Source organism: Salmo trutta, chromosome 6, assembly GCF_901001165.1.
Source record: "Salmo trutta chromosome 6, fSalTru1.1, whole genome shotgun sequence".
NCBI classification, from domain to species: domain Eukaryota; kingdom Metazoa; phylum Chordata; class Actinopteri; order Salmoniformes; family Salmonidae; genus Salmo; species Salmo trutta.
In genome coordinates, this window is record NC_042962.1 from 55,699,952 (window position 1) to 55,722,141 (window position 22,190).

General features: G+C 43.4%; 1 protein-coding gene across 2 annotated transcripts in view; it reads right to left on the reverse strand.

Annotated features, from left to right (window-relative positions):
* Positions 1-2,618: 2,618 nt before the first annotated feature.
* Positions 2,619-22,190, reverse strand: part of LOC115196349 (filamin A-interacting protein 1-like) — an 83,501-nt gene continuing 63,929 nt past the window's right edge. The window contains exons 1-3 of one of the 2 annotated variants that reach the window (XM_029757111.1): positions 15,768-15,947; positions 7,324-10,138; positions 2,624-3,148 (exon numbers count right to left, since the gene is read on the reverse strand). In XM_029757111.1, coding sequence (XP_029612971.1) covers positions 2,942-3,148; positions 7,324-10,023 — 2,907 coding nt within the window. In that variant the 5' untranslated portion in view covers positions 10,024-10,138; positions 15,768-15,947 and the 3' untranslated portion in view covers positions 2,624-2,941. Of the gene's footprint in view, positions 3,149-7,323; positions 10,139-15,767; positions 15,948-22,190 lie in introns of those variants that run through there. The other variant, XM_029757110.1, reaches the window with a different exon arrangement.

Below are 22,190 nucleotides of genomic sequence, written 5' to 3' on the forward strand. Positions count from 1 at the left end.
TTTTACTTGCATTCAAGAGCAGTTGGAGGCCACGGAAGGAGAGTTGTATGGCATTGAAGCTCATCTGGAGGTTAGTTAACACAGTGTCCAAAGAAGGGCCAGAAATATACAGAATGGTGTCGTCTGCGTAGAGGTGGATCAGAGAATCACCAGCAGCAAGAGCGACATCATTGATGTATACAAAGAAGAGAGTCTGCCCGAGAATTGAACCTTGTAGCACCCCCATAGAGACTGCCAGATGTCTGGACAATCATAGTCCAAACACACTAAGACAGTCGTGAATAGGGCACGACAATGCCTATTCCCCCTCGGGAGACTGAAAGGATTTGGCATGGGTCCTCAGATCCTCAAAAAGTTCTACAGCTGCACCATCGAGAGCATCCTGACTGGTTGCATCACCGCCTGGTATGGCAACTGCTCGGCCTTCAATCGCAAGGCACTACAGAGGGTAGTGCATACGGCCCAGTACATCACTGGGGCCAAGCTTCCTGCCATCCAGGACCTCTATACCAGGCAGTGTCAGAGGAAGGCCCCAAAAATTGCCAAGGACTCCAGCCACCCTGGTCATAGAATTTTCTCTTTGCTACCGCACGGCAAGCGGTACCGGAGTGCCAAGTCTAGGTCTAAAAGGTGAGAAGAAGCCTTCTACCCCCAAGCCATAAGACTCTTGAACAGTTAATCAAATGGCTACCCGGACTATTTGCATTTTCCCCACCCCACCCCCCATTTTTACGCTGGTGCTCCTCTCTGTTTATTATCCATGCGTAGTCAATTTACCTCTATCTACATGTACATATTACCTCAATTACCTCGACTAACCGGTGCCACCGCACATTGACTCCGTACCGGAACCGCCTGTATATAGCCTCGCTACTATTATTTTATTGTTGCTCCTAAATTATTTGTTATATTTCTATATTTCTTTCTTAAAACTGCATTGTTGGTTAAGGGCTTGTAAGTAAGCATTTCACTGTAAGGTCTACACTTGTTGTATTCGGCGCATGTAACAAATACAATTTGATTTGATTTGATTTTGTATCTAATGATGTTCTACTCAGTATACTCTTTAAACTCAATTCCTGCACCCCCTTCTCCCTCATACTGCATCTCTATTTCCCTCTCATACTGCCCACACTATCAGTGCATGCTCCACTATCTCTGTTTCCTGGCAGTAATCATACCTTCCTGTGGTTGGTGACTAGAGGGAGTACAGCTCTGACCAGAAGTTACTTTTTGTAGCAGGTTAGCAGAGCATTTGAGCTAAACCTAACCCTTTTCCTAACCTTAATCTAAGTCTTCTAAACTGCCACGTTAATTATCCTAACCTGCTGCGTAAAATGTCCTAACCTGCTACGAAAAAGTCTGGTCTTAGCTGTAATACCTATAGTGAGAACCCCTTCCTGTTGGATGCTTTCCTATCACATTTCATGTCTTATTCAACCTGCAGTGTCCCACCGTTAGCCTTGTAAAGATGTCCTCCTCTCTTCTGTCTCTTCCTGCCATCCTCCCCAACTTTCCTCTGTACTTGGAATAGATGCCTGCCCTTAGTGTTGCTGTTCCACTGCTCCTGCCATCTCTGCACCACGACTGTTCTTATTACTCCCTTAAGCCTCTTCCTTGCTAATCGGCATCTGCACATCCATCTCCTCTCTCCTAAGGGCCTGTTTAGCCAGCACATCTACTTCCTCATTCCCTTCCACCACCACATGGGCTGGGACTAAATCACAACCTATCTGGATACCCATCTGTCTCACCCGGGCATGAATTTGGAGGATCTCATATAACAGGTTGGAGGCTACTGCTAAGAAAACTTCACAGATAATCTGCATCTCCCGCAAAGAATGAACCACGCAGGTGTGGTTTTCTGATCACCTGACTGACCCATCAACATGATTGGTCATCGTCGAAACAGGTTTGTGCATTGCAATTGGAGGATGTCATTTTGAATTGAACCATGATGAGAGCCTCTGATATACAGGTAGGCCTGCATTTACACAGTGGTGAAATTATGGGATGGAATACTGTGAGAATTAGCAATAAAAAAAACAACACAATTATTAGCTTGCACAATTCATATTCCCACCAGATTGTGAGTTTTTTTTTACGTCCCATAGTTCAGGCAGAGCAAGCTGGGTTTCTTATATATAAAATAAAATGTAAATGTGTATATGTATATGTAGGTATAAAAACAGTATTTATTGATAACCAAGTAATAGGCTGATCATTACATTTCAGAGATCATCACTGAGGAGGTCGCATTCAACATAAAATACCAATAATACACACGTACATTATTGAAACTGTTAATAGCATTCCTTTTTTTTCCATTCATAGAATTATACAAATTAAGTAGTGGATATAAATTAGATAGGTCTACCACATTAAAATAGCAATACAGTTCATGTTTCAAGGGGAAAATACACATTCATATTTTAATGGTATTAGCAATAACAGTAGCATATATATATATATATATATATATATATATATATATATATATATATATATATATATCATAATTGATCAATTACTGCAATTACTGCTCACCAGGGGTGCAACTTTGGTTTTAGAGGTGGGGGAAGATAATATATATATATATATATATATAATTTATTTATAAAAAAAAATAAAAAAATCCTACCCAACCACTCCGATGGTCCTAAAGTACAACGTTGCCTCGTTTTGTATCGCATTCCAATGATAAAACTGGGGACATGTCCCCCCCCATCCCCAGTAAAAGTTGCGCCCCTGCTGCTTACACAGCCAGATCAGTGAATTATTCTTTGTGAAACACATATGCTAGTTAACCTAGGCCTACTAATGTTCCTATTTTGGTGTTTTCATTATCAATACCGAGGCACACAAAAGCAGAAGTCTTTGTAGCAACAGGAATACATCATAATTGAGATCATAATGTGATGGTACATCCAAGTGTGTGACGTTATATTCTAGTGGGACGGTTGACCATATTGAGGTTGTTGGCTGCACTCTGAGTACCCTGCAGCACCTTCTCTGAGGAGAGAGCTGTCTGGGGCTGTCCTTTATTGCTCTGCCCTGGATTGACCACACTGTTTGTTCCTTTTGTACTGTAGGCTTTAGGTTTGGGGATCCTGGTTGGGCCTGGGCGTCGGAATGCTTCCAAGGGGATCTGAGAATAGATGGAGAGAAAAAAGGGATCAATATCCTTACGATATATAACTGTAGGTTGTTTATCAAACTGACCACAAGATGGTGCCAAATAATGTTTTTTGGCATACAGTAGCAAATACGTAGCAGTTTTTGACAAAACACATTACAAAATAATTCATTACATGCTTATTAAGACATGTACAGGCTCATGTATGCATGCAGTATAACAAGTAGACTAATAAAACATTACTCTTTAAGTAAAGCTTTGACCATTTTTTCAACACAACCGACCGCTGTAAAGAATGAAACTAAAGAAATCCATGATTCCCTTTCTGATACCGTCTTTGGAGTTTATAGAGCTATTCACACACAAGTAATTGTTTTGCTCCCAAAGAAGGCTTATAAGAGAGAGTGGGGAGGGAAAATGTTTGGAGACAGGTATTGGATCGTGTTTTAGCACCAACTGCCAAAACAGTCACAGGAAATGTCTCCCATGGGGTTTGCATCACTGCATTGTTTACTGCACAATCAGCTTAAACTGTCATCTAATGCTCCTAGCTCTCCGTCTCAGCTCTGCCAGAAGGTGATGTCACCGTAGGAGCACTTCATGTTTGTCATCGCTCTGCGTTTAGTTTAAACCCCTCTCTGCTCAGTCTAAACCCCTCTCTGCTCAGTCTACCCCCTCTCTACTCAGTCTAACCCCCCTCTCTCTTTGCTCAGTTTAAACCCCTGTTATTGCCCAGTTTAAACCCCTCTCTCTTTCTGCCCAGTTTAAACTCCTCTATCTCTCTGCTTAGTTAAACCCCCGCTCTCTCTCTCTCTCTGCTCAGTTTAAACCTCTCTCTCTCTGCTCAGTTTAAATCCCACTCTCTCTCTACTCAGTTTAAACCACGCACTCTCTTGGCTCAGTTTAAGCCCTACACTCTCTTTCTACTCAGTTTAAATCCCTCTCTCAACCTCTCTCTCTCTCTCTTTCTCTCTGCTCAGTTTAGACCCCCCCTCTCTCTCTGCTCTGTTTAAACCTCTCTCTCTCTCTGCTCAGTTTAAACTCCACTCTCTCTCTACTCAGTTTAAATCCCTCTCTCCCTCTCTCTCGTTCTCTTTCTCTCTGCTCAGTTTAAACCCCACTCTCTCTGCTCAGTTTAAACTCCCCTCTCTCTCTGCTCAGTTTAAAACTCTCTCTCTCTCTGCTCAGTTAAAAACTCCCCTCTCTCTTTCTCCTCTGGCTTTAATGTAACTGCATGTGAGACTAGAGGGATGATGATGAGGGCACTTAGAGCAAACAAAGACAAGAAGGGGAATAGTTGATGATGGGTGCATCCCAAATGGCACCCTATTCCTATGGGCCCTGGTCAAAAGTAGTGTGCTATATAGGGAATAGGGTGTCATTGGGGAGGCTGTTCATCATGCACATTAAGGCATTCTCCCAGACCTGTTGCGCAATATAGGTTATTATACTGTAGTTTTAAACGTTGCAGCTTATTTCATCACTCTTTCTTTCTCTGAGAGAGAGCTCTTGTGAGACACTCCAGTTTCATGCCGAAAGCTATTGAGTGAATCTACCCAGTCCAAGGAGTGAGTGATTAAACGCTGTTAAAGACCAACTGTAAGTGAGTGTGTATAAGTGTTTTATGGTTTCAAAAATTCATTCTAAAATGTGCAATGAACCATGTCCTTAAATCCATGCAGGACATAAATTTGAAATGTGTTTTGAAAATGAGGTTAATGGACCAGAAAATCTGTGTGGGTCATGTCAGGGGGCCATGTTGATTTTACACGGAATGACCTTTAATTATAAGCCTCCTCCCTTTGGAGACATGCAGCAGGAGTACTAGAGTAAGCACTTCCTCTGCCACGGACAGACCAGCCTGCAGTTCAGTAGGCCGGCCTGCGTTCTGCAATACTGGCAAAGATGCACGGTTGTCTCCATGGCAACAAAACACAGGATTTGTTTGGTGCTTGGATTGTGGTGCGAGACACTATTTCACAGCACACTAATGGGCCTCAGGATCCTCTTCCATTCACAATATGAGGCCTTTGTTTGAAATGGGCCCTGCCCTGTCCATTTCTTTTCATCTCCTTGATCATTGGGCCTATTGGTCAAGGTGTTTGGATACCATTGTGATGATAACCGTTATTGTAAACTACACGCGAATCCCATCAAAATCCTAAACTAGCCTGGGATTAGCCTATGCAGGGTCGCCAGAAACCGCTTACATCCGGTTTTCAGGGATACAATATTTTCAACCTAACTTCTGTTTCCCCTGAATAACGGATGTGGGAACTCCGCTCAGGCGTCTTTTTTTTACACTGAAGATTAGTCTTGCCTCTGATTGGCTACTGTACTTTCTGTATTGAAAAACAGCACAGTGGATGATGGTGCTGTGTGATTGTATAGCTTACATAGGACCTTAGATTTAGCTGACATGCCAAAGGTCATGCGTCAAGTGAGATATACAAAAGGAAAGGGTGTGTTGGACTATGAAGCCATCATCCATACTACTTGCACTTTGCTCTCATTCGATATGGACTGTGATGTTATTTTGACATCAGGACATATGATCTGCCTGGCTCAAACAATGACCTCACTAGATGTGAATAAGTACGATCAGATAGATAATGACATGGAGGATATTTAAGGACACAGCTGCTCTGATCCCTTGAATGAATAGCATCTTGTTTAGCCTGTAAATTATTCTTGGGCATTGAGAGATTGGGATCCTGTTTCCAAACGTCAATGCTCCCAGCCTGATTCGATTTAAAGCTTGATATAGACACCTCTTTATAGTGATACTGACTCAGAGGGTATGTGGATTGGGTGAATGCGTGAATAGATCTGACACATTTATGCTTCATTCAGGTGAGCTTTATATTACCAATGTCACTCAGAAGTCTCTTCATGATAAGCCAGTGCTTTGAGTGATGAGTGTGGTTTTTCTTCATTCCTATACCGCAATCTATTTGCGTTATTGTGTAGGTTGCACGATAATTTGCCATTAAAACAACTGTATGTATTTGCAAAAGAATCACACAACACTATGATGAACGTAAAGAATATTGATTCAAATTGATGCAGAGAGTTGCAGCAAAGAAACATCCACTTGGAGAAGACCCTCAATAGTTAAAGCACCTCTTGTTCGTCCAAGCTGACTTACATGTACTTTCCATGGTATCATTAAAGAGGAACTTCAAATTCACTCATGCTAGTCTTTACTCTTGGTAACTGGGTTTTTGTGTTTGGGATAGAAGGAGAAACTATGACATCACCAGCCTATGAATTTAACTCAGCCAAGAAAACACATGTCAGAATTCCCTGGCCTTTTTTTTCGTTTTCTAATAAATTCTGGATGTTCACACAAGAGTTCTTCTGAGAGTCCTGCTAGTAAAAAACATAAATTAAGTGACTCTAAAATGTCCTATTCATTGTATGTGTGTGTCTTGATGGTTGAAGGACAATGGACTGCTATCAAAGGTTGTATTGATTGAAGACTATTTCAAATGGTTAAGGTAGCACTTGAGCAGTGAAAATTAGATCACAATGAAAAAATAAAAAGTAAAAACTAGAAGTTAGAAAACATGCATAAATAAAAAACATTTAAATATATATTTTAACCTTGAAATATATTCCTCATTTTCATCATTCAGCATGCAGGGTTTACCACTTCTGAATGAGTAAATGAAATATGCAAGCATGGATGACAAACTAAAACATAACTTTTGCACACTTTAATATTTAGAAAATAAATCAGCTTAAACAAAATGCATGTTGTGTAATATGAAGTTTAAACACAATTGAAACGGTCCATCAGTAAATAGTCTTAGTACATGGTATATTTACCAAATAGCATATACAGTAAAGTTACCCCGGTGTTCAGTAAAAGTTTCTTACTACAAGTGCCTTCAAAGGGTTACTGTTTTGTTTTGTATTTGAATGACAATTCATGCATGCAAACATCTTTCCAAACAGAACCAAACAAACAAACAAACCCCAAACACAAACAGAGAAGTGGTTAGGTCGGCCTCTCTTCATACAGATCAAGTAAAATGGAGGTGGATGGATCAAGATCGGATGACTAGGGACTGAGGAGGTTGGGTTGGGATAGGTGGTGGTAATGGGCGGCGGATAAACTAGGGCTTACTAATGGAGTGAGGTATCTTGGGATGGGGAATCAGTCAATCATAGGCATTACTTACTGTAATTTGTGAAGGCCTTTTGATTGGGGTGGATGTTGGCTTTATAGTGATGCTACTTGTGATTTTGCTGTTGCCTTTCACAGGGATACCATTGGATAATACAGGAGATCTCTGCTCCTGCCCAGGTGAGTAGCATGGGCTCACAGGCTGGGGTGTAGTGTTTAAGCTCTGAATGAAGGGGCTCCCTAAGTGAATGTGGATTTTGTTGTCCTCCGTGGTGATGACGTTGGGGCCGGAGCTGTTGGACCTCTGAACTTGCCAGCTGCTCTGCCTCTCTGGTGTCACCCTGAAGACTGCATGACCTCCCATGACCTCTACTGGCTCCGTGGACAGGGACCGGTCAGGAGTGCCTGTTGTGACTGACACGATCTGGATGGGTGACATAGCCCTGTCTGGAGTGACCGACCCAGAGGAGTCTGGGGTCATCGCTCTAGAGTAGGTGGCCATGGTGAAGGGAGATATGGCTCGATCAGGAGTGCAGGGGGAACCATCTGACGAGGGGGACCTTTGACCTTTGTTTCTGGTAGTCGGGGAGATGGATGCGTTCTGAATTATGGTGATTCTTTGTTTGGGTGGACCTCCGCTTGTGGGGATGACTGCAGTGCTGGTGTATGACTGGGTGTTTTCTGCGGTGGGGCTGGTGATTTCTAGCATGGTCATGTTATGCCCGTGGTCTGGGGTTACCTTGATGTGCAGTGGTTGCCCGGGGCTGTGTGTCAGAAACACGTCTCCTTGCTGCACATGGTTCCCATTCTGTCTGGGAACCTGCACTTTCCCATTGACTGGGTTGTGGCTTTCTTTGGTTTTGAGAAAGGGGACTCTCCTGATGTTGTTGTTGAGGTTGTTGACATTGTTGAAGAGGGAGGGGTTACATTGGGCGAGGGGCAGCTCATTGTTGTAGTTTGGATCGTCCTCAGAGTCACTCTCTTCGTACAGTTTTCCATTCACCACGGCCCGCTCCAGTGGGGTGATGCTCTTGTAGTTGGGTCGAAGGTGATCTGCTGGATCTGTCTGTACCTCCTTGGTGCACACCTGTAAGTCTGAGAAACGTCTGCCATTCATGCCTGGGCGGAGACTTTTGCTGAAGCGACGGTATCGCTCCAGCTCCCGATTGAGGGTCTCCATCTCTCTGGCCAGTTCTTTATTTTTCACCTCTTGCAGAGTCAGTTTTCTTTGCAAGGCGGAGTGGTCGTTTTTCATGCGACAGATGTTTTCCTCTGTGCCCATATATTCATGGATCTTCTCTTTTAGGGCCGCCACCTCTCGGGTCAGATGACTGGACTTGGCCTCTTCCTCTTTCAGGCGCTTGTAGAGGATGTGCTCCTGGTTGGACTCTTGCTTCTCTGCCAGTTGGTACTTTAAGAGCTTGTTCCTGGACATTTCCAACTCCTCCATCAAGGCCGTTGCTCGCTCTTGTTCCCTGGAGTATCTCTTCTCCATTGACTCAAACTCATCCTCAGTCTTCAACAAGTCGTCTTCGACAACCTTCATATCTTTAAGTTTTCGCCTCAGGCGCTCAACTTCCTGTGTAAGGTCTTTGACTTGGTAGTCCTCTTGTTGGGAGCGGTTGGCGATGGGCGCCTTGATGTTTTCCTCTTTGGCTTTGTTCCTCAGGAATTCCCTCTCTGCAGCTTCCAGTGACTGCAATCTCTTCTTCATCATGGTAACTTTGGACTGCATGTCGTTGCTCTTTTCCTCCTCGGCTTGGAGCTTGGCCTTAAGTTCATCCCTGTCCTTGGTGGCGCCACACATTTTCTCCTCAAGCTCAGCATTCGACCTTAGGGCTTTCTTGCTCTCCTCGATAAGCTTCTCTGTTACTGTTGTGACTTTGTCCTGCTCAGCTTGCAGTTTGCCAGTGCTGTTATGGACCTTGTCCTCCATCGCTTTCAGTTTCTCAGCCATGGTCTTCCTTTCATCCCCCAGCATGACCGTCAGCGTCTTCAGCTTGGTGAGGTCTTCCTTTAGTGTAAGCTCTGTCTTCTCCAGCTGACCCTCTACGGCCTCCAGTTCTTTGACCCTCGCTTTCAGGATGTCCATCTCTCTGGACAGAACCTTTGACACTGTCCTCTCTTTGTCCAGATTGCACTTTAGCACGTTGCACTCCTGTTTGCTCTTGCCGAACGCATCCTCTAGTTTCTCCAGCTCCATGATCCTGTGGTTCAGCTTGTCCACATCAGCCTTCAGGCTACGGCTTTGGCTGGCTTCCTTCTCCAGCTTCTTGTTGAGGTCCCTGCACTGGTCCTCCATTCTGACCAGCTCCTCGTCCTTCCCCTCCATCTCCAGAACCCTTTTCCGTAACTCCTCCACCTCATCCATGAGGCTGGAGTTGCCACATTCCCCGCGGCTGATCTTGTCCCTCAACTCCTGGAGCTCGTCCTCAGCCCTCCGGAGGGTCTTGTTGGTCTCCTGCAGTTCATCCAGCTGCCGGCTGAGTGTGGACAGTTTCTGCTTGAGCTGCCGGTTCTGGGCATCCTCGCTGGTCAGTTTGGCTGTCATGGTCTCCTGTTCCTGGTGAAAGTGACTGGCTTGGTCACCTAGCTCTGTCTCCAAGCGAAAAACTTTCTCCTCCCCCTCTTGCACCTTTGCATTAGCAGAGCTCAGCTCTTCCTGGGTGTGGGAGGCGCTGGCAGTCAGTTCCTGGCTCTTAGCAGTCTGTTGGGTCAATTGCTCTGTGAGGCGCTGCTGCTCGTCCACGACCATCAACGCAAACGACTTCAGCTTGGTCAGCTCCTCCTTTAGGCTGGTGACCTTCTTGTTGTTCTCCTCCTCTTTCCTTTCCTGATAGGCCTTTTCCTGGTCGATGAGCAACTTCAGTCTGAAAGAAAAACACAAGAAGAAGAGAAAAAAGTTTGAATAAAAAAGAATGTTGAACTTTTCACTGATACACACATTGGACAACTGACACATGGGTGGAGAAGGTGATGGATGACACAGGGAGCAACATAACACAACATCAATAATATAACATAAACAATATACAGTATATCAGCTTGGTAGAAAATTGACATTCGTTGTTTGGTTGTGAAGTGTCAAATGTGTCTAATTCTTATTCCCAAAGTGCCATCGGGCCTATTATTAGTAAGAATGCAGACACCATAAACACTCATGGGTGTCACATTTGTCTGACCATACTGAATGGATTTCTGAAGGGGTTTGACATTTTATGTAATGGAAACTTTAACAGATCATAAATATAACTGTGCTAACTTTCCCAATTCGGTAGCCTGACATACACTTGCAGTGTGTTCCTTTTAAGGTCCCCCGATACAGTGAGGGAAAAAAGTATTTGATCCCCTGCTGATTTTGTACGTTTGCCCACTGACAAAGAAATGATTAGTCTATCATTTTAATGGTAGGTTTATTTGACCAGTGAGAGACAGAATAACAACAACAAAAAATCCAGAAAAACGCATGTCAAAAGTGTTATAAATTGATTTGCATTTTAATGAGGGAAATAAGTATTTGACCCCTCTGCAGAACATGACTTAGTACTTGGTGGCAAAACCCTTGTTGGCAATCACAGAGGTCAGACGTTTCTTGTAGTTGGCCACCAGGTTTGCACACATCAGGAGGGATTTTGTCCCACTCCTCTTTGCAGATCTTCTCCAAGTCATTAAGGTTTCGAGGCTGACGTTTGGCAACTCGAACCTTCAGCTCCCTCCACAGATTTTCTATGGGATTAAGGTCTGGAGACTGGCTAGGCCACTCCAGGACCTTAATGTGCTTCTTCTTGAGCCACTCCTTTGTTGCCTTGGCCTTGTGTTTTGGGTCATTGTCATGCTGGAACACCCATCCACGACCCATTTTCAATGCCCTGGCTGAGGGAAGGAGGTTCTCACCCAAGATTTGACGGTACATGGCCCCGTCCATCAACCCTTTGATGCGGTGAAGTTGTCCTTTCACCTTAGCAGAAAAACATCCCCAAAGCATAATGTTTCCACCTCCATGTTTGACGGTGGGGGTGGTGTTCTTGGGGTCATAGGCAGCATTCCTCCTCCTCCAAACACGGCGAGTTGAGTTGATGCCAAAGAGCTCCATTTTGGTCTCATCTGACCACAACACTTTCACCCAGTTGTCCTCTGAATCATTCAGATGTTCATTGGCAAACTTCAGATGGGCATGTATATGTGCTTTCTTGAGCAGGGGGACCTTGCGGGCGCTGCAGGATTTCAGTCCTTCACGGCGTAGTGTGTTACCAATTGTTTTCTTGGTGACTATGGTCCCAGCTGCCTTGAGATCATTGACAAGATCCTCCCGTGTAGTTCTGGGCTGATTCCTCACCGTTCTCATGATCATTGCAACTCCACGAGGTGAGATTTGCATGGAGCCCCAGGCCGAGGGAGATTGACAGTACTTTTGTGTTTCTTCCATTTGCGAATAATCGCACCAACTGTTGTCACCTTCTCACCAAGCTTGTAGCCCATTCCAGTCTTGTGTAGGTCTACAATCTTGTCCCTGACATCCTTGGAGAGCACTTTGGTCTTGGCCATGGTGGAGAGTTTGGAATCTGATTGATTGATTGCTTCTGTGGACAGGTGTTTTTTATACAGGTAACAAACTGAGATTAGGAGCACTCCCTTTAAGAGCGTGCTCCTAATCTCAGCTCGTTACCTGTATAAAAGACACCTGGGAGCCAGAAATCTTTCTGATTGAGAGGGGGTCAAATACTTATTTCCCTCATTAAAATGCAAATCAATTTATAACATTTTTGACATGTTTTTTTTCTGGATTTTGTTGTTGTTATTCTGTCTCTCACTGTTCAGATAAACCTACCATTAAAATTATAGACTGATCATTTCTTTGTCAGTGGGCAAACGTACAAAATCAGCAGGGGATCAAATACTTTTTTCCCTCACTGTAGCAGTTAACTCTCATGTGGGTTGGAAACTCTACACGCCGTAGTAAAAGTCCAAAATAGTACTTCTTGTAGTCAGTCCTATACAAATTGACTATCTAGATTACCCTTGTTAGGATTTGCATTACTGATTACTGATGTCATGTATTGCTTATCTACTGTTACTTGAAAGAAGAAAAATAATAGAGAATGGACTAAATGCAGTGTTTGTACTGTGTGAGGATGTTCCGTCCAAATGCACTCTGATCTTTGGCTGTGGTGGCTAGACTTTTCTAGAATGCTGAATGTTTACCCTGACCCCTATCTGACAAGAATACTCCCATCAGTCCCCATCAAACTGTAGACTAAACCCGTATTCAGCCACACTGCTGTTTTTGAAATGTCCCAGTGAATACAGTCCTCTTTCATACCTGTTAGAGGCAGCTACCCTGCTTAAAGAAACAACTAAGCTTACACTGCAGTTATTTTAACGTCTAGAGTGATATTGAGTTCATAGTGTGTACTTGTGAGCATGTGTGTAGGTGTATGCCCAGTGTAAATGTACAGTCTACTGTATATACAGCATATGTAACAGAATCACGGGGGAAGCTGGGGTCACGGTAGCTGGCAGGGCATGCATCGCACCGGGCCAGTGTGCCTCCGCTCCAGGCAGCGTCGGAGGGGATGTTATGACTGCTGAATGTGCAGCTGCCAGTGTGCTAGCACAGATGTCGCATTGGCATGGAACAATCCCCTAATTAAGGGGTTCCTCTACTACCCCCTGCCTCCCTCTCTCTCTCTGGTTATATATTTAAAGGAATCCCCCCCGCTTCCAGAGGCAATTACAGCCTGGCTGGATAAACAGAGGGCCTCTCTCAGGGATCACTAATTCCACCTAGTCTCCTGTAGAGGAACATGATGTCAGCATGATAGCTGGTAGAACTGGGGCTAAGGCAGGTCCATGGTAGGGCTGAGGCTGTCCTATGTCCTATGATGTTAATCCCATGATGTTCCACATGTTCCACTGTGCCAGAGATCTGATGATCAAAGCTGATCAGCTTGAAGTTGATGTACAGTAGGATAGCATCAGATGGGGAGGAGTTTGTAAAGGCCTCTAGTGTCCCACTGAGAAAATTCACAATGGGAATGTGTGGTATAGTCAGTTCTACAATATCTGAAGACATGTCTTTCTGGCAGAAACGATCATTTTGAAAAATCATCTAAATCATGATATTCTATTAACATTGCTGAGACGTCAGGGCAGAGCAGAGGAGTGGCAGCCATATAAAGGCCTGCAAATGTAGCTAGAATGTAGCTAGAGCTAGACTGCTTTATTTGTATCCTTGTTTACTCTAGCAGTTATCTCTGCTACCCAGTTATGCTCCGTTTTCCCAGTGATGTAATCAAACCAGAATAGAATGTGAGCCGAGGTCCTGGACTTTAGACTCTGCTAGTTAGTACAAGTCATCCTGGTTTCCCCATTTTTAAACACAGAGGGTTACATTGTGAAGATACATTATGGAAACAGAAGATACATTCAGGGAAACTTCCATGTATTATTAATCAGGTGCTTGAGATCAGCCAAGGCATAATAGGCTATATGATGTCTCCGGAGAGGAATTACATGTATTCCCTAGGATCTTAATCGCTTGACATGAGAATACTGTGTCCCTCCTAAGGGACAATCATTGGATTCTGTTTCCCATGGACTCAGAATTCTGCTGGACTAGTGGGACTTGACAATCGAATAACACAACTTGGGAGAGCAGAAGTTGAACTGTCAGTGTCAACTGTGACTATATGGTTGAAAGGGGAATAAGAGGGGCATGAAGGTTACCACTTGAAATTCTCAACGGTTGCCAATGAATGATGTACTAGTTTACCCTGTCCATCCTGATACGGCTTTGCCATCAAACTTGGTTATACAAGATGTCAGCTGCAGAGAACAGCGACTTTGTTTATTAATCATTGAAAAACTACCAAATCCTATTCTAGATGAATTAATTCTATTGCGCAATTAACTTAGGGATTTCACCGGAATGTTGATTACAAGGTACGGTAAAGGCCACACTTGATTGAACAATTTATTTTATCACTGCCAATTTTCCAAATAGAGTCAGTCTGTCTAAAACGGTACATTCCCATAAGGAGTTTCTATGTCATGGAAAATAGAGTGGTGCCTTCTGCATGGTAAGCAGTTAAGAAATGGGTGTGGGTGCAGATGGCTATTAACCCAAAGCCAACCATTCACCTACTGACCTCTTCTGAGCAACATCAGCATGCAGAGGGGAAAACACACACACACAGCCGGCAGCAGGATGTCACCATGCCCACCATTATGGCGAAGGCCACAGAGGGCTTTTCCTCACATTTAAACAAGCAGCTGTGGCAAGCAGAGCTGGAAACTACGGCTCAGACTCTGTAAACAGTGCTGCTGCTGAGATGATACAGGACATGCCAGTATTCTGTGTGTATGTTTTAGAAGTCAATGTCCAAGACAATGCCCTTGATATAGGTCAATTTCCTGCCCTTTCCCTTAAAACACCCGATTTTATTTGACATTTATATTAATAGGGAGTCTCATTGAGACCAAGCTTCGAGGCCTCATTCACACGGGAGCATCATTTACAGAAGACATTATAAAACAATGATCTGTTCATGTTTGATCCTGAACCCTGTTTTTAGTGTAAATAGATAGAAGCAGTCAGTTTGTTAGGAGGATTATTCCTGGAGTGCTTTATGAAAGAGACAGGAAGCTGACCAGCATACGTCCAGCAGAGGGCAATCAGTAAGCAGTATGGGCTCATAAAATTATAGGCAATATTTGTATGCCTTTAGTTTAGTTGAATGACTGTGCTAGTTAAATATTTAATTTTTAATAATTACATTTTAGGGGTTTAGCTGGCTATGCTGTATGTTACACAATCAATAGCTCGTCAAAAAATATATATATATATTTTTCAGGTTGTTGAATTCATTGTAATATCTGAGTTTTATATTCAAACTTAACTTGTTGGTTCATAAATGTATCACTCAGAAGTGATTCATTTTTCACAGGAGAGCAGGTTCAAATAACAATTACCATCTTTTTTATTTCACCAGGCACATTTCCCCCGGATTCTCACAGACATTAGAGTGTCGTATGAGTGTTGAGTGGCCTGTTCAACTACGCTTAGGAAATGAACCACTGAATTACCCATAGCTTTAACTCACACACTGAATCAGCTTCTATCAATGTCCTCCCTCAATGGTACATTTGAAAATCACAATTAGGGAATAAACATTGTGCACAAATTGTTACAATATTTACTTACTGTACTCAGCATCCGTTTAATTGTAATCACAGTTTCCAAAATATCAGACTGCAATTTGTCAAAATTGTTTCAGCATTTCTTCATGAACTTGTTGAATGAAACCTTTATTTCTAATAGATTGCCTATAATTGTATCCCAAAAGACACAACTTTCCCAGAGTCAGAAATCAATTCTTTACACTAACCCAACTGAATGTCACTATCAAAGCTGTACTTATCCCCCTTGCACTCAGTCACAGTGCTCCATAACGAACCAACAGAGCAGCTAAGTTGAGTTAAAGTTGCCTTGCCTCCTACCTGTTCCATAGGTCTGTCCGGTGGCAGCCTCAGTGATTGAAGCTCATTATGTTGCTGTACTCTCTCTGTCTCTCAGCTCTCACACAGCGGTCTGTGATGTGGACATTCCAGCAGGGAGACCAAACAATAAGATATGTCTCACTGCATGCTCCCTGCCTATGGAGCATTACATCATCAACATGCCCTTATATGGAACTTTGTGTTGTACAGCCTCCCTGCCTCTCAAAGGGGTGTGTACTCCAGTGTGTGTGTGTGTGTGTGTGTGTGTGTGTGTGTGTGTGTGTGTGTGTGTGTGTGTGTGTGTGTTTGTGTGTGTGTGTGTGTCTGTTGTACAGCCTCCCTGCCTCTCAAAGCGGTGTGTGTGTGTGTGTGTGTGTGTGTGTGTGTGTGTGTGTGTGAGAGAGAGAGATTCTTTGCATGTGGGCTTAAGCGTATGTGTGTGTGTGTGTGTGTGTGTGTGTGTGTGTGTGTGTGTGTGTGTGTGTGTGTGTGTGTGTGTGTGTGTGTGTGTGTGTGTGTGTGTGTGTTTGTCCACCTAGGTGTGGTGTGGGCCTTAAAACAAGAACAGAGAGGAAAAGTATTGAGTGACGTCTGTAACGTGTGAAATATCTGCTCTCCCCGGTCTGTCTGTACTCCAGAGGCAGAGGGTGAGGAGAGACAAGCGATTTAGGTTACATTTCCTTCTGGTTTTCCTCAGTAAGAGTCATTGATTCAACTGAAGAAAAAAAGACAAAATGAACTTGACCGACAACCGTGTTTAGTAAGGAAATCTGTGTGTGTTTGGAATTTATTCTTGTAATACACTATTAGAGCCGAACCGAATTAGAAACACGCCAAACATTTCCATGCAACACTTCACACAATCAACAACACAAACATACAGCAACAGTATAGGACACTACTAATCCATAATGTTGGATTGTCTGTAAGACTGTTATTAGGGACTGCTAATCGAGTGCTGTCTGGACTTTTATTGCCGGGATTTCAACATGACCGTTCATCTAGAAACGATCCTCACATTTACAGTACATCTCACAATTCACATTTACAGCCCTCTGTATTATCACAGACGGCTCATTGCTCAGTCTATTCTACAGTGTGCCTATCTTTCCCTTGATACCAAGACTCCTCTCTCCACTTCACACAAGCAAAATGATAGATTCACACTAAATAGCTGGCAGCGAACTACACTCAAACTAAGCTAGTACCCAACTGCATTAAGTTCAGCGGGCCAAAATACTGGATATAGCCTGCTAATAGAGATCATTGAGTAAATTGTCCTCCCGTATCGGTTCAATGTCCCCATTGTCGTCGGACAGAACATCAGCTGTTCGCTGAAACAACAGAGTTCACAGCATCAGCACGGACGTAACATGACATCAATCATCCTCGTTAGGGGGAATCAAGGAAACACTGGGACATTTCCTGTCCCAAAATCCTCTAAATCAGATGTCACAGCTTCACAATGGGCGCCAAAGCTCGGTTGCCAAGCTGTAGAAAATTAGGGAATACTGCCAAGACAATGTAGAATAGAGATGTCCATGGAAGGCCAGAGAGCAAGGAGCCCAACAACCCCCTCCCTCCTTGTTAGTGGTTTCAAAATGGCAGCAACCACAATGAAACAAATACGTCATTTGACACGGTGCAATCAAGTTTCTTGAGAACATTTTGTGGTGATAACCCAGATTATACAACGGACCAAAGGACCAAATACTGATTACATTTGACTCTGACATGATCTTTCTAGAATTTTTGGAACAATTTGTTTGTTCTTGACGTAAACACATTCCTTCATTTAGAAAGCCCAATTAGGGTTTGTCTATTTCTGAATTTGTACATTTCCAACACATCCTAGACAGAGTGCTCCTGATCCCAGATGTTCTTCATTGAACATGAAAGTTGGCCACACAAACAAGTTCTCTACGTGAAGCATCTGCCAAATTATAAATAGTGGAAAAACAAATCCCTGTTTTATGTAATGTCTTGGTACGTGAGTCTTCCTCTGATACCCCGAAATGGAATGTAGAGTATTATGAATCAGCTAGATTGAGTGAAAATGTGTGGTTTCAGAGAACATTTCCCATAAACACACAATCTTAGAGCTACATGTGTATCCACGGCTCCCAAAGTGTGTTGTGCTGAATAACGCGTAATGTTTCAAGCCACAAGTTCTTTACCATATAGGAAGAACCACCATGACCCACCATTTGGGAATCAAACCGTGCCCCGAGATGACAAATGGACTCTCTCCCTCCTGTGAGTGCTGTAGGAGTATGCAGACTGTTACTGCTGTAGGAGTATGCAGATTGTTAGTGCTGTGGGAGTATGCAGACTGTTAGTGCTATGGGAGTATACAGACTGTTAGTGCTGTGGGAGTATGTAGACTGTTAGTGCTGTGGGAGTATGCAGACTGTTAGTGCTGTGGGAGTATGCAGACTGTTAGTGCTGTGGGAGTATGCAGATTGTTAGTGCTGTGGGAGTATGCAGATTGTTAGTGCTGTGGGAGTATGCAGACTGAGACACATGTTTGCGTAATACTCAATCCATGCCTGGGGCCTGAGTACCTGACACATATGACATCACTAGTCCCTTAATCAAATCCATATGGCTACTATGTTCTCTCTCTCTCTCTCTCTCTCTCTCTCTCTCTCTCTCTCTCTCTCTCTCTCTCTCTGTCTGTCTGTCTGTCTCTCTGTCTCTGTCTCTCTGTCTCTCTCTCTCTGTCTTCTCCGTGTTTGTGTAAAGGCTGAACTGACTATGTAGTAGGCCAGAGTGAGTCTGGGATCCTTTGACCTCGTAACACAATAACCTGGCTGTCTGTGGAATCTGGCCATCCTGAGGGCTGCTTTAGTTCTACTGTCTCAGAAGCAGGCTACCTGATAGAAGTGTATCAGTGTTAGATAATATATAGTATTGAGTACCACAGTATGAGTCATAAAAACAGAAATGGTTCCATTCATTTTTTCCATCTGGGATTTTAGAACTACTTCAAATAAGGTCTGTGTTTCATGTAGACTTACCCTGGTGTGACGTTTTGATAACCTGGTCTGTGTTTCATGTAGACTTACCCTGGCGTGACGTTTTGATAGCCTGGTCTGTGTTTCATGTAGACTTACCCTGGCGTGACGTTTTGATAGCCTGGTCTGTGTTTCATGTAGACTTACCCTGGTGTGATGTTTTGATAACCTGGTCTGTGTTTCATGTAGACTTACCCTGGCGTGACGTTTTGTTAACCTGGTCTGTGTTTCATGTAGACTTACCCTGGCGTGACGTTTTGATAACCTGGTCTGTGTTTCATGTAGACTTACCCTGGCGTGACGTTTTGATAACCTGGTCTGTGTTTCATGTAGACTTACCCTGGCGTGACGTTTTGATAACCTGGTCTGTGTTTCATGTAGACTTACCCTGGCGTGACGTTTTGATAACCTGGTCTGTGTTTCATGCAGACTTACCCTGGCGTGACGTTTTGATAACCTGGTCTGTGTTTCATGTAGACTTACCCTGGCGTGACGTTTTGATAACCTGGTCTGTGTTTCATGTAGACTTACCCTGGCGTGACGTTTTGATAGCCTGGTCTGTGTTTCATGTAGACTTACCCTGGCGTGACGTTTTGATAGCCTGGTCTGTGTTTCATGTAGACTTACCCTGGCGTGACGTTTTGATAGCCTGGTCTGTGTTTCATGTAGACTTACCCTGGCGTGAGGTTTTGATAACCTGGTCTGTGTTTCATGTAGACTTACCCTGGCGTGACGTTTTGATAGCCTGGTCTGTGTTTCATGTAGACTTACCCTGGCGTGACGTTTTGATAGCCGAGCAAATCTACCTCGGACAAGGTAACTTTGATCAATAATTAGCATTGTGAATTGTTTTAAGTAAATTGAGGCTAATATATTGATAAAACACCTTGTTTGAGAGAGAATTACACGGCTATCAAAACGTCATGCCAAGGTAAGCATACACTGAACACACAATTAATTTACATCTTTTGCCAAATTCACGATGTAAAAAATAAATGGCGGAAAAAACATTGGAAACATTTCTGTGTTTTTATGGCAGACTATACTATACATGGTATACTATATCTATATGAAGGCAGTGGCATAATGGACAAAACAAGTGTGATATCACCAGGAGAAGAATATAGGTACAGTACCAGTCAAAAGTTTGGACACACCTAATCATTCAAGGTTTTTTCTTTAGGCAAGTCAGTTAATTTAAAAAAATTATTTTACAATGAGGAAGACATCAAAACTATGAAATAACACATATGGAATCATGTAGTAACCAAAAAAGTGTTAAACAAATCTAAATATATTTTAGATTCTTCAAAGTAGCCACCCTTTGCCTTGATGACAGCTTTGCACGCTCTTAGCATTCTCTCAACCAGCTTCACCTGAAATGCTTTCCAACAGTCTTGAAGGAGTTCCCACATATACTGAGCCCTTGTTGACTACTTTTCCTTCACTCTGCGGTCCAACTCATCCCAAACCATCTCAATTGTGTTGAGGTCGGGTGATTGTTTAGGCCAGGTCATCTGATGCAGCACTCCATCACTGTCCTTCTTGGTCAAATAGCCTTTACACAGCCTGGAGGTGTGTTGGGTCATAGTCCTGTTGAAAAACAAATGATAGTCCCACTAAGCACAAACCAGATGGGATGGTGTATCGCTGCAGAATGCTGTGGTAGCCATGCTGGTTAAGTATGCCTTGAATTCTAAATAAATCCCAGGGTCACCAGCGAAGCACCCGCACACCATCACACCTCCTCCTCCATGCTTCACAGTGGGAACCACACATGCGGAGATCAACCATTCACCTACTCTGCGTCTCACAAAGACACGGTGGTTGGATCCAAAAATCTCAAATTTGGACTTATCAGACCAAAGCACAGATTTCCACCGGTCTAATGTCCATTGCTCATGTTTCTTGGCCCAGGCAAGTCTCTTCTTCTTATTGGTGTCCTTTAGTAGTGGTTTATTTGCAGCAATTCGACCATGAATGCCTGATTCACGCAGTCTCCTCTGAACAACTGATGTTGAGATGTGTCTGTTACTTGAACTCTGTGAAGAATTTATTTGGGCTGCAATTTCTGAGGCTGGTAACTCTAATGAACTTATCCTCTGAAGCAGAGGTAACTCTGTGTCTTCCTTTCCTGTGTCGGTCCTCATGAGAGTCAGTTTCATCATAGCGCTTGATGGTTTTTGCGACTGAACTTGAAGAAACTTTCAAAGTTCTTGACATTTTCCGGAGTGACGGATCTTCTTGTCTTAAAGTTCATATCTTCTGTATGCCACCCCTAACTTGTCACAACACAACTGATTGGCTCAAACGCATTAAGACGGAATAAAATTCCACAAATTAACTTTTAACAAGGCACACCTGTTAATTGAAATGCATTCCAGGTGACTACCTCATGAAGCTGGTTGAGAAAATGCCAAGAGTGTGCAAAGCTGTCATCAAGGCAAAGCGAGGCTACTTTGAAGAATCTCAAATATAAAATATATTTTGATTTGTTTAACACTTTTTTGTTACTACATGATTCCATATGTGTTATTTCATAGTTTTGATGTCTTCACTATTATTCTACAATGTAGAAAATAGTAAAAAATAAAGAAAAACCCTTGAATGATTAGGTGTGTCCAAACTTTTGACTTATACTGTATACATAAAATTGACAATGTAACAGTTGAATTTGAAGAGCGACACCAAACAGGCCATAATTTAGGACAAAATAACTGCCATCACCTCATAAAGGACACACTCCTGTTCTAGCCTTTGGTGAGAGGACGGGTGTGTGTGAGTGTGTGTGTGTGTGTGTGTGTGCGTGTGAATGCTCGCATTAGTGTGTGTGTGTGTGTGTGTGTGTGTGTGTGTGTGTGTGTGTGTGTGTGTGTGTGTGTGTGTTGACAGGGCTGTGGTGTGTGTCTGTTGCCATTTCTGGGTGCAGGCAGCTGATAATAATTACCTCTCAAGTGTTTGAACTGATGCTGCAGCTCTGGAGTGCTTTGGAGGAGGATGTTTCCAATGGCTGTTTCACAGGAGGCACAGTGGATTTCAAAGCCTGGGTCCTGGGGCCATTACAGACATAGGTCCTGAGACCTGGGGCCATTACAGACAGACGTCCTGGGGCCATTACAGACAGACATCATAGAGTCATTACAGACAGACGTCCTGGGGCCATTACAGACAGACGTCCTGGGGCCATTACAGACAGACATCCTAGGGCCATTACAGACAGACATCCTGGGGCCATTACAGACAGACGTCCTGGGGCCATTACAGACAGACATCATAGAGTCATTACAGACAGACGTCCTGGGGCCATTACAGACAGAGGTCCTGGGGTCATTACAGACAGAGGTCCTGGGGTCATTACAGACAGAGGTCCTGGGGTCATTACAGACAGAGGTCCTGGGGTCATTAC